Source organism: Rhamphochromis sp. 'chilingali' (assembly GCF_963969265.1).
Source record: "Rhamphochromis sp. 'chilingali' genome assembly, chromosome: 17".
Lineage (NCBI taxonomy): Eukaryota > Metazoa > Chordata > Actinopteri > Cichliformes > Cichlidae > Rhamphochromis > Rhamphochromis sp. 'chilingali'.
Genome location: NC_137944.1, coordinates 15,148,350 through 15,160,421, shown reverse-complemented (window position 1 = coordinate 15,160,421; position 12,072 = coordinate 15,148,350). Strand labels below are relative to the sequence as shown.

Below are 12,072 nucleotides of genomic sequence, written 5' to 3'. Positions count from 1 at the left end.
GGTTTTTGTCTCCCCCTTGTGGTTTATCACTGAACTGCAGGGTCACATGCCGTAAAATTGCTCCTGTATCGGCAGGGTTTCAGTGGATGCCGGGTGCTAACATAGTTAACTGCAAGGTTAAAAAAAAATTCAACAATAAAATGATCTTTCCAAAGAAGTACTGAAAAGCAAAACTGATGAAAAAAAATTTAAACAATGTCTGAGATAATCACAGCATTAGCTGGAGGAATGGACCACCATCACAGGATATTAATGTTTGTGTAAATCAGTTTTATTCCCAATGGCACAGCCCACTGACACTCCTTTGGATCAGGACGGAACAGTTTGTGATTGCAGGGCTGAGGTTTAAACATTGCTCATGACCGTTGCTAGGTCAACTGTGCAAAGTCAAGTCAGATGTAAGAGAAAAATTTCTGTGACTTAGTATGAAATATGAAAATTTGCTTTCCATCACAATATGTGTAACTTTATTTAAAGAGACATACAAGATTTTCCTCAAATGTTTCACTTTAAGCACTTGTCTATACAGTAAAATAAAGAAATGTTGATATTTACATCCTACAGAGCCCTATAGACAAAAATCACTATTTACTCTTTTTTTCTTCCAGCTCTGTTTCTTCATCTGAGGTAGTTGTTGAATCAAAGTTTTCAGCCCTGTAGGAACAAAGCACACTGTTTGCAAATGCACAATGGGACACCCATCCCTTCTCAGGAGTGCACCCGAGGTTGAAGATAGATAAACCATTAAGAACATCATTTACCTACCAGTGCAAGCCAGTGTTTAATAACTGTTCAATGGCAACAGTCCTCAGAAGCTTCCAGTAGGGACTATTCCTCTCAAATCTTTGAGACAGCACTTGGTTCGGTGCTCGTCTGATGCTCGGGCACTCTGCACACACTCGAATTGCCACCCAGGATCTTCCAAACCTCTGGGGCAGGTTGGGAGAGGAGTTTGGTGTCCTTTCATCACTGGGATGACTCTGTCTCCCAAAGCGCAATGGCATGTTGGCGTGCTGGTGGAGGGGTTTGACAGTGGGCGGATAGAACCTGACGATGGTCGGGAGGCTGAATTTGCTGGTGGTGGGAGCCACGTGTATATTGAAGCTCTCGAGATCTAAGCTCCTGTGGATTTTATTTTTAGTCTAGAAACAAGAGATCAGATGAAATATAATGCACATAACGCACTGTTTCAGTAGTTTTGCAAGCCAAACAATTGCTGGTTCACTACTGGGTCAAGGGCATTTTTTTCTCACATTCATTAAAAAAATTTTTTTGTTCACAGCAAAAGCAATCATTAGTTGCCACCACAGGTTATGCTCATACCCCATATTTTTCTGCAAAAAAGTGAAACAATGTCTGCAAAAGCTAATTTTGGAGAGCCCAAGATGATCTATTTGAGTTGCTTTTTTTAAAATCTGCTCAGCTATTCATTTAACAATCTTGTACATCAGCTAAAATTACCATATGGTTAAATTTTTAAGCTCAAGAAATTGAAGATTATTTGAGGTTTTCACACTTTAACCAATTTCTGAAATGTTAAATCAGTTCACAAAACATGTTTTACTCATTTACTAACAAGTTATGGGTCTAATTATTTCTTACCTCTTGGTGCGGCTGTTTCCTCACAGAATATGTGCCGTCATTGCTGCTGAGCAAGTTTTTACCGCTGCGGACCGATTTCCCAAAGACGTGTACATCAGACCCTCCAAGACCCCGCAGCATCAGGAGCGCAGACAGTATCATTGTTACCAACATATTAACAACCATATTTCACAACTTCTCTGAGCAGCCTGAGGACATATGGTTACCACAGTGTCTGCAGGTATTAAAGGTCCCTGAAAGCATGCGTCACTGGCGGTGTGTGATGAAGACAGTCAAACACATGCACATACATCTTCAGCCTAATTTAACAGGAGGAAATTCCTGACCCTACTAATTATCCTTCTCTGAAGGATATGTTTGAGGAGGTATGTATGTCCTAATTAGGCTGCTGAATGAACCAGTCAGCGTGTTTTCGGTTTAGTTTGGTTGAAAGCAGGAAGTTGACAGGAAGCAAAAACAGGTGTTCAACAAAGATACCACATATCACATTTTTAGCATCACAATTTGATTTACAGTGAGCCAGAACAAAACATTCATTTTTGTAAGGATTTCTTGTAAGTTTTCTTTACAGTGTAACTAAAATGTTTACATTTACGTGCATGTAAATAACCATGTATGAAACGACGGCCTGAGAAAAATAAGAGCAATTATAATTTTATTCAAGTTATTGAAAATTCAGTTAGTTTGAATTATTATATTAAATTATTCTATATGTTTTTTTTAAAAAAATGTGATATTTATAAGAAACACCTTGGTCTACGCATCTACAAACGCAGTTCTGAAGTAGTTGGGATGCTGTGTAATATGTCCAAAAATAATAAAAAAAATAAAAAAATAAAAAACCAAGCCAAAACAAAACAAAACAAGAAGCAGAAAAAAACATGCAATAACTTGCAAATCTCATGAAGACATATTTTAAAATATATAAAATGTTGAAAGTGAAAAAGTGTACCGTTTTAAGAAAACAATCAAAAAAAAAATTAAATCAATTTGAATTGAATAGCTGCAGCAGTTCTTGAAAGCACTGGGACAGGGCCATATTTCCCACTGTGTAGCATCCCAGTCCATGAACGGGACCTGAGGAGACCAGCTGCTGCTTTTTTTTATTTTTTATTTTTATTTCATAATGCCTCACACGCTTTCAGTTGGTGAAACATCTGGACTCCAATTCAGCACTTGGACTCTTCTCCTATGAAGCCATGCTGTTTTAATAGATGCAGGATGCGGTTCAGCATTGTCTTGCTGAAATATGCAAGGCCTTCTCTGATGGGAACGTATGCTGCTCTAAAAGATGCAGACACCTGCAAGCTGCTAATTCCATAGGTACTAGTGCATCCCTGTAAAATCTGAGATGGAAGCTTTTGAACATTGATAACAAACCTAATGGTTCTTCCTCTCTTTAGTCTGGAGGATGCAGCATCCATATTTTTCCAATAAGAATTTCAAATTTTGATTTGTCTGACTCTAACGCTGTTTTTACACTTTTCCTCAGTCTATTTTAAAACTTTTTTTTTTTTTTTTTGCCTGTCCCGTTTGGCTCTTTTGCCATCAGAATTGTTGTCTAAAGGCAAAGAAAGATGCCCAACGGATTTACTTTACCAAATTGACCATCCCAGCCTTGCCGTAATGGTCCATTTGATTCACCTTTTATTGTTTATTTTATTTTCACTTACTGAATACGGGACAGACTTGACTGGGGGAAAGAAGGGGAGAAAGAAAGAGGGAAAGAGAAACAGCTGAGAAGAGGGACGGGGGAGAAGGGCAAAAAACATAAACCAACAGAACGGGCAGAGAAAAAAAATGCATATATCAATCACCTGGATCACTTGCTGAGAAAGAAAAAAGAAAACAAGCAGAAGAGAACAAGAGTAATAGAATAAACAACATAACAATGATATATGGGAATATGACAGTAAATACTAAATATTAAACATTATTGTGCAGCACATAAGATCAACAGAACACAGTGTGCTTTGAGGTAGGAGCCAAAAAGGGTGTAGTTTGTGGGTGTGATCACCCGTGTGTACACCTGTGAGCATGGACGCGCTTGTTTTTTGTTTTTTAAAAGGTTCCTTCATGTAATGATCTGCTAGAGGGTGTGGGGGGGCCACAGCCCCGTCCTCCAGGGCATGAAGCAGGTGTGGAGGAGATCAAAACTCCAGACATCCAGAGGCCCCCAGAACACAAGAGACCAAGGAAGACCAACAGAGGGGCAGCCGCGCCACTGTCCCAGAAAGAGCTGAGGAGAGTCCCAGATGAGGGCTCACTCAGCAGCCGCGGAGCAGAAGCCAGGGGGAGTTGCAGTGACGCGCCCGTGAGCTCCGCTGGCAGCCAGCCGTGCCTGAGTGACCGAGCCCCAGGCCGAGAGGCCGGGGGCACCCCACCTCCGAAGTGGCCCGAGCGAGCCCCAGGCTCCAGGCCCAGATAAGCGGCCGCCAAGGAGTGAGCCGGTGTGTACCTGGACGCCCATCCCCAGACACAAAGAACCACCAACGCACCGATGTCTGAGGGAGTCCGTCACTGGCAGGGGAAGTGGTGGTAGGGGGAGATAGGCCTCCAAACCTTGGAGGGCCTGAGATGTCCCCAGAGAGGTGGCGCCTGACACCCAACCTGACATATAGACACAGACATACAGGCACACACAGACACAAACATCCATACCCACCCTCATGCTCTCATATGCACTTACTCCACACTCAACCAACGTGGAGACAGACATAAAGAGACGTTGTACACACGATCACACTCCCCAAGCGTACTCTACAAACCGGGTCTAGGTACCCTTGCCCCTGCCCCTGGAGGGGGGAACTGCACCCAGACCCTGGTGGTGTTACCCTTTTCCCTGCGGTGGGGGGAGGCAGACCGCCCCGACTCCGCAGCAGCAGGAAGGCCCCACAATCCAGACCGCAGTCGGACGGCCAACTCCTCCTCCTAGCCCCCCCGCTCCAGCAGGTCGCAGAGAACGGGGGTGAGAGAAGACTCCAAACCTCCCTCCACCCGCTCATTGTAGTGTTGATGCATGTGTGTTCTAAGGTGCATTTAAAACCCAGGAGGGCATGGAGCTACCTGCCAGAGAGCAGCAGGTAAGCGCATGGTCCCTCCTGCTAGCCCTCAATGTCTACGTGTATTTAAAATTGAGAGGTGGGAAACGACGCCAGGGGTGGGGTGTATACCCTGATGGTACTTTGGACTCCGTGTATCGTGCCCACCCCCAAGATCCTATATGTATGTGTAATGAGAGTGTGAGTAATGTGAATGTCTAAGTTGTGGGATAAAATTGAGGCAGAGGCAGCCAGAAGGGGACAGAGGGGGGGGGTAGCCTCCTCTGCACCCTGGTGACACACCCCTACTCCAAGGTCCTGCATGTGTGGGTGGTTGTGGTGGAGCGGGAAGAGGGAGGCAGCTGGAGATGGGGAGGGAAGGAAGGGAGGGGCAAGTGACCCCTCCCTGGGGCCAGCTCCCCCGCTGACCCCAGTAGGCACCCCCATACTCCGCGACCCGCCAGGGAAAGGGGGCTCAGGCCCATCCAGACCGGGGCCCAGTGCAGCAGCGCCTCCCGGCCCCACAGAGCCCGGAACAGTCCACCCAACCCCACCACAGAGAAACTGCACCCACCCCACCATCCACTCATCTTCCAGACTACATAAGACAATAAACACCCAGGCTGAGATCTTCCTCCACCTCTCCTGTATCTCCCCCTCCTGCAGAGGGAGCTCCTGAGGAGAGGAAAGCTCCTGCAAGATGTGACAATCTCCCCCACCAGTTGAAGAGCCCCCCAGGTGGCTCGATGCACCGGCGGCACCCTGCTCCAGGGCTGGGCCCCCATGCACCCACCCGCCCACAACCCCAGCAACACACCAACCAGGACCCAAGCCCCCGAGGCCCGGTCGGGGTCCCAGCCCAGAGACGGAGCGCCCCCAGAACCTCACGCCCATCCCGGACCCACCCAGGGGCAGCCAGGCTACCAGGTCAGTAACCCACGTCCATCAGCACAGACCCTCCCCTAGCCCCGCTGCACGCAGCCGCGAGGAAACAGTCACCTGAGAGCCAACAGAGCCCCTAACCGGACATGACCGTTACCCCGGGTTGAGCCCCCCAAGGAAGATGCCTCCGGGGAACCCCCCGACGCCCTAAGCCTGTCCCTACCCCCACACCAATCACAATAGTGAAGGCGGGACCAAACTATGACCCCCCACCCCCACTAGGTGATGGAGCTGATCAAAGGAGCCCAGAGCAATTGATCTGATGTGGTGGCAGAGGCTGTATCAAGACTAATGTAATCTAATAGATAATTTCTATATTGGTTAGAATTAAGATTATTTTTATTTTTCCAGTTCATGAGGACTGTTTTCTTGGCTATGCATAGGGCAGTGAAAACCATAAGCTGCCCAACAAACACACTAAGGGGGAAGTTGGAATGTTACATTTCAGACACTTCGATAAGTCTTCACATATCTCGCGCCAAAACTTCTGAACTGGTGGACAGAACCAAAGAGCGTGGATATAATTGTCCGGTGAATTGGTTTGGCAGTGTGAGCAGTTGTTGGTAGACGTAAAGCCCATCTTGAACATCCGATGACCTGTATAGTGCACTCTATGTAATATTTTGTATTGAATTAATTGAAGACTGGGATTTCTAATTAGATGAAAGGTTTTTAAGCAAACCTGAGACCAGAAGTTTAGGTCTAAGTTAACTGATAAATCCGCTTCCCATTTTGCAATAGGAAGTGATATTGATTCATCTGTTTTAGAAAGCATTCTGTATATTTTGGATAGTAATTTGGGGGTTTTAAGAGTAAGAAATTGAACCACACTTGGTGGTGTTTGTAGTTCAACTTGACCCGGTTTAAATTTCTTTTTTACTTTGGATTTAATTTGTTGATATTCTAAAAATCTTTTCTTGTTGATCCCATATTGTGTAACTAGTCTGTCAAATGAAATAAATTCTGTTCCTTCTAGTATATGTTCTAAATATTTGATTCCTTTATCACTCCAATCTGAAAAGTTTATCATATTATTGTTTTGTAATATGTCAGGGTTGTTCCAGATAGGTGTACGTTTGCATGGGATTAATGAAGACGCCGTCAATTTTAGAAACTCCCACCATGCTGTCAGAGAAGAGCTGATGTTGATGCTTTTAAAGCATTCATGTCGTTGGATGTCTGAGCTGATAAATGGTAGGTCTGAGATCTCTAGATTATTGCAAAGTGCTTGTTCTACATCTAGCCAAGGTTCATCTAAGAGGGTATGTTTTAGCCATCCTGAGATAAACTGAAGCCTGTTGGCTAAGAAGTAGTGCTGAAAGTTAGGCAGTTCTAGTCCTCCTTTATCCTTGGTCTTTTGTAGTGTTTTTAAGCTTAAATGTGGGGGTTTATTTTTCCAAAGGAATTTGGACATACATGAATCTAGAGATCTGAACCAATCTTGTGGCGGTTTAGTTGGGATCATTGAGAATAAATAATTTATTTTTGGTAAGACCATCATTTTTATAGCGGCAACCCTTCCCATGAGTGATATGGGTAGACATTTCCATCTAGCCAGATCATCTTCTACCTTCTTTAAAAGTGGGATATGGTTTAATTTAGTTAGATCTGCAAGCTTGGGAGAAACATTAATACCTAAATATTTTATATTTCCCGATTGCAGTGGTGTAGAAGAGGAATTATGGAAGGAGCAATTAATCGGTAGGACTGTAAATTTTGACCAGTTAATTTTAAAACTTTGACAAAGAGAAGATGTGCGTTTCTAGGTTATGGCTTCTTCTTTGCTCGAATTTAGCTTAAACCTAAATTCGTGAATGACACCTTGTGGTGAACCGTGTTCACAGACAGTGATTTCTGGAAATACATCCCTGCTTTTAATGCAGTGTCAACTGAGAGCCTAAAGATCACAGGGATTCAAAATTGACTTTCAGCCTTGACAGTCTTTTGATATTATTATGTACTTTGTATTATGTGTTATGTTTAATGAGATATTTAAAGTCTTCACAGTTTCATGTTGAGGGACATTATTGTGAAGTTGTACACTGATAAAAGCTATTTTGGAGAGAGGTATATATAATCTATGCAAATCATATAAAATTTACTCTATTATTGCCCTCAGCTAAGGAATTATAAAGTAATGGGTTTATTATACCCTTTTCTTAAGAGTAACAACATTACATTAAAAAATGCAGTAAAATATACCCCCCAAACCATGAGTCTTATGTAAGGTAATCGGAACACTGAGGTCGTGTCCAAATTCATGGGCTGAATCCTCCTGAGGACCCGGCCTTCGCGGGCTATGTGGGCCGGGTCCTCAGAAGGTCGGGTAGGCCGGATGTAAACCTACGTTTAACCTGAGTAGCGAAAGACAGCGGTGATCTGAAAATGATGTGCCGGGAGTTGTGCCGTTCTAGTGACCCTCGAGCTCCCGGCTAGTTATCGAGCTGTTGGGTAACAGACAATCCAAACAATCCCTGTCAGTGATGGAGAAGCTTTGATGAAAATATTTGGTAAAAAGTTCACCAGCATGAAGGAAATGAAGTTTCAAACTTTCCTTAGGAGGACCCCAGCACGCCTGCTTAAAGAAAAGTAAGTGTGGCGATGTGGATGCTTGCAGCGACTGCTGTATAGAGGCCATCCTGCTACACATGAAACACATCAGAGTCATAATTGTTATTTTAGTCACGTGTTTGTTTATTATCCTTATTGTTTTATCTGGGACTGTTTGCAGACATCTCAGAGAGAGGAGACACCAGCATCTGAACAGAGACTTAAACCAGCAACCTGCAGCTCCCTGCTTGGCTGCTCCAGTTTTCTCCTCACTCATGTTCAGAGATGGGCAGTAACGCGTTACTTGTAACGCGTTACTGTAATCTGATTACTTTTTTCAAGTAACGAGTAAAGTAAGGGATTACTATTGTGAAAACGGTAATTAGATTACCGTTACTTTCCCGTAGGAACGCTGCGTTACTGCGTTACTAAAACCGTGATTTTTTGCGAGAATGTCTCACGACGGTGACGTAAGCGAGTGCGCCGTTAGTGACAACAGCTGTGTGCAGATCAACAATGGATCACATATCGATTGTGGGAGAGAGTATGAGCGTGCAGCGTTTAAAGCGTGGAAGTACTGACCTTATTTTGAGTTTGATTCCATAAAAAGTGACAAAAACATTAGCGTCCGTTGTGTGTGGGAAGAAAACTTCTTTTTACAGCGAAAAAAACCCCTAAACTTCCAAGCAAACACCGAGTGCACAACAACGTAATGGGAAACGCACAGAGAAACTCGCAGATTCTTCAACTGACCGCAGCACACCTGCACCAGGGTAAACCTCCGCCTGCTCCAGTCCTGCTTTACAGGTGAAAATAGAGCAACAGGACCGCTGAGTCTTTGACTTTATTTATTTTCTGCTGTGTTTTACTTGCATCTATTTGAAAGAGTGAGTGTAAGAGTTACACTCAAAACATGAAGAAGGAACTGATGAAAGTGCAAGAAGAACTTGCAGAAGAGAGAATTGAGGTGAAGGTATTCAAGAAAGAAACGACCGGCTCTGCGGTGACCAAGAAAGACTGCAAAGCCGCACTTAAAGAAATACGAAAGCACAAAAAGGAAGCTAAAGAGCTCCTCAAACAGAAAGTGAAACTGGCCAAACAGCAGCTGAAAGAAAAATTTAAAGATGCCGAGGAGCAGCTCAACAAAACCTTAAAAGAACTCAAGGCAAAAGAAAAGCAAGCCGAGGACAGGAGGGGATTCTGGAGCAGACTGCTGAGAAAGAACTGACCCAGCAGCATCGAGTTTGAGGACATCAATAGTTTCTTCCTCCTCTCTCCACCTTTCTTTCACCCCATCCTTCTTCTTGGGACGTTTGTTTGTTTTTTAAAAACTCTAATCTAAATACATGTACTGAAATACACAAATAAAATTGCCATAACTTGACCTCATGTTGCCTGCTTCTTTTCTTGTGTGTCTGTGGATGTAAAACAGTAACACACTTTCTGCTCTGTGTGTCTTTAATTGTAAATAAATGCAATATGTTCTGATTTTAAAATGCAGTGCAAAAAACTTCTGCTCTAAATCTTTTTTTTTTTTTAGCAAAAAGCTTTTTTTTTGCCTGTTGTGGAAGTTTTCCATTTAAATAAAGCCTGCAGACGAGCGGTGAGCGGTAGCTAACATTCTTTAATCCAAACACACAAAGAACAGACAACCAAGCTTGATGAAGTCCCTGTATGACCGTGGGACAGACGGTCAGCAGAGTCTCCCTGAGCCTAGCATGGCTCTCAGTTAAATACCTTCTCCAGGAACAAAAGGCAGTACACAGCTGTTTCACACCTTAAGGTTCACACTCCCTTGCTACCTTCCCAGAGTCCTCAAAGAGACAAAAGACTCTTCCTGTGGAGTTGTCTGCTTCCCCCAACTTCCTTACTACACCCCCTCCATTTGTCTTACTGTATGAGTGTGAGACTTGTTAAAATCCAGTGGCACCAAGGTATCATACAATAAAATAATATGATTAATACATAAGTAAAAGAAATTCCTATACATGCCCCTTCCTGATTACTTATGTTTTAACATGTTTGTTACACTTAAATGTTTCCAATTTCAAATGTTAACACAGATTTTCAGAGTAAATACAGATTGTAGTTTTTTAAATGATGATTTCATTTAGTTTGGGGAAACAGCTCTCCAACTTTACCTCATGTAGAAAAAGTAATTTCCTTCTAAACCTAATAAGTGGTTTTGTCATCTAGCAAGAACTGCAATCAAGCATTTGCAATAACTGGTGATGAGTGTGTTACAGCGCTGTGGAGGAAATTTGGTCCTCTCTTCTTTGCAGAATTGTTTTCATTCGGCCACTTTGGAGGGTTTTCCAGCATAGGCTGAGTTTTTAAGGTCATGCTAAACCATCTCAATCTGATTGCAGTCTGCACTTTGACCAGGTCAAAACCTCCATGTTGTTTTTTGAGCCATTCAGAGATGATCTTGCTGCTGTGTTTTGCATTATTGTCCTGGTGCATTTGAGCTTCAGGGTACATTAAATGAGACTAGTGAGGCCTTCAGGTTTTTCACATTTTCTGGATTAAGGCCCTCATCGTGGTTCGATTCCCAAAGCGCTTGAAATGCCTTTGTAACCAGACTGTTACTTTGTTTCCAGACTGATAGAGTTCAGTGTTTCTTAGCTGTTTCTTTAGATGTCCACGATGTTGCTTTCTGAGATCTTTTAGTCAACTTCACTTTTTTTTTGCCTGTCCCATTTGGTTCTTTAGCCGTCAGAATTGTTGTCTGAAGACCAACAAGGAGACCCAATGGATTTACTTTCCCAAATGGATCATCACGGCCTTGCCATATTGGTCCGTTTGATCTACCTTTGTTGTTATTATTTATTTTATTTTATTTTCAGTTGTTACAGACGGGACAGACATGACTGAGGAATAGGAAAGGGAGAAAGAACGATGAAGGAGAGGAGCAAAGAGCAAAGAAAAACTGAAGAACAATATTCACCTTATGTTTAATTTCTACCTTTATTAAAGAGACTCAGAGAAATTTTGAGGTTAGCTAAATAACTTGTAACCAGGTACATATCTGAAAATTTCTTTTGTGTAATGTATTTTCTTATTTTTGTTGCATGAAGAATCTGTGTATGTGGACACTCACTATTTGCCCTCTTTTTCAGGTCCTCACATGTGTCCTTTACAAGCAGAGACTCACTGATAGACGACTCTGTTACCAGTTCTAGGGCTGATGCACCCACCCACATCCCCACCCCCGGTGTATCCTTTATAGGTATGCAAGTTTCTAAATGAAATAAATCACATGTGGTTAATCTTAACCAAAGTCCTCAGTTATGGGAAAATGAACTGGAAATGCAAGTTGTGCAACTTCACAACCACAAAAAGATTAGACCTGCTGAAACACGTCAGGCTAATACATGGGCATTTTGGTCGAGTCCACTCCATACCCTGCCTTCATGCAGATTGCCCTTGCACTGTCAAGACATGGGGTGCATTAAGGACACATTTGTCAAGGCATCATTCACAGTCATCCCAGCCAGGCAACATCCTTTCATTCACGTGCATTGTCTGTAATTCATGCTCTTTTGACAGAGGCAGTTTTTTGAAAATCTTGGTGGCCATCTAAAAAAGTTTGAAACTGTGCCATGTGTTTTTGAGGATTGTGATTATAAGGTTAACAAATACACAACATTCCACAGCCACAAGAGTAGAAAACACAACCCACATTCCTTGGAAGATTTCAAGACTAATGTTCTTCATCAATACCAAAAGAACCCGGATGAAGAATGTGACATTGTTGACCATGACAATGAATGTGGCTCAGTCCTTGAGGAGGATGAGGACTTAAACAAAATTATTACTAAGAAAGTGGGGCTACTCCTCCTGAAAATGGAGAGCATTTTCAATGTGTCCAATTCATGCATTGACAAACTAGTAGAGGAACTTCATTTCCTTACAGCATCTGCATCTGGTCCCGTCA

General features: G+C 43.0%; 1 protein-coding gene across 1 annotated transcript; it reads right to left on the bottom strand.

Moving 5' to 3' along the window:
* Positions 1–299: 299 nt before the first annotated feature.
* npvf (neuropeptide VF precursor) lies at positions 300–1,840 on the bottom strand. The gene is made up of 3 exons (XM_080863478.1): positions 1,603–1,840; positions 766–1,142; positions 300–654 (listed from the first exon to the last, which is right to left on the bottom strand). The coding sequence occupies exons 1-3, from the start codon at positions 1,765–1,767 to the stop codon at positions 585–587; spliced, it is 612 nt and encodes a 203-aa protein (XP_080719604.1). The 5' UTR covers positions 1,768–1,840; the 3' UTR covers positions 300–584.
* Positions 1,841–12,072: the final 10,232 nt, after the last annotated feature.

Excerpts from the sequence above, each read along its gene's own strand:
- npvf (XM_080863478.1), bottom strand. The coding sequence starts at position 1,767 with ATGGTTGTTAATATGTTGGTAACAATGATACTGTCTGCGCTCCTGATG. Across the intron at positions 1,143-1,602 it reads GGAAACAGCCGCACCAAGAG|ACTAAAAATAAAATCCACAG; the intron begins GTAAGAAATAAT and ends TCTTGTTTCTAG. Across the intron at positions 655-765 it reads TTAAACACTGGCTTGCACTG|GGCTGAAAACTTTGATTCAA; the intron begins GTAGGTAAATGA and ends TTGTTCCTACAG.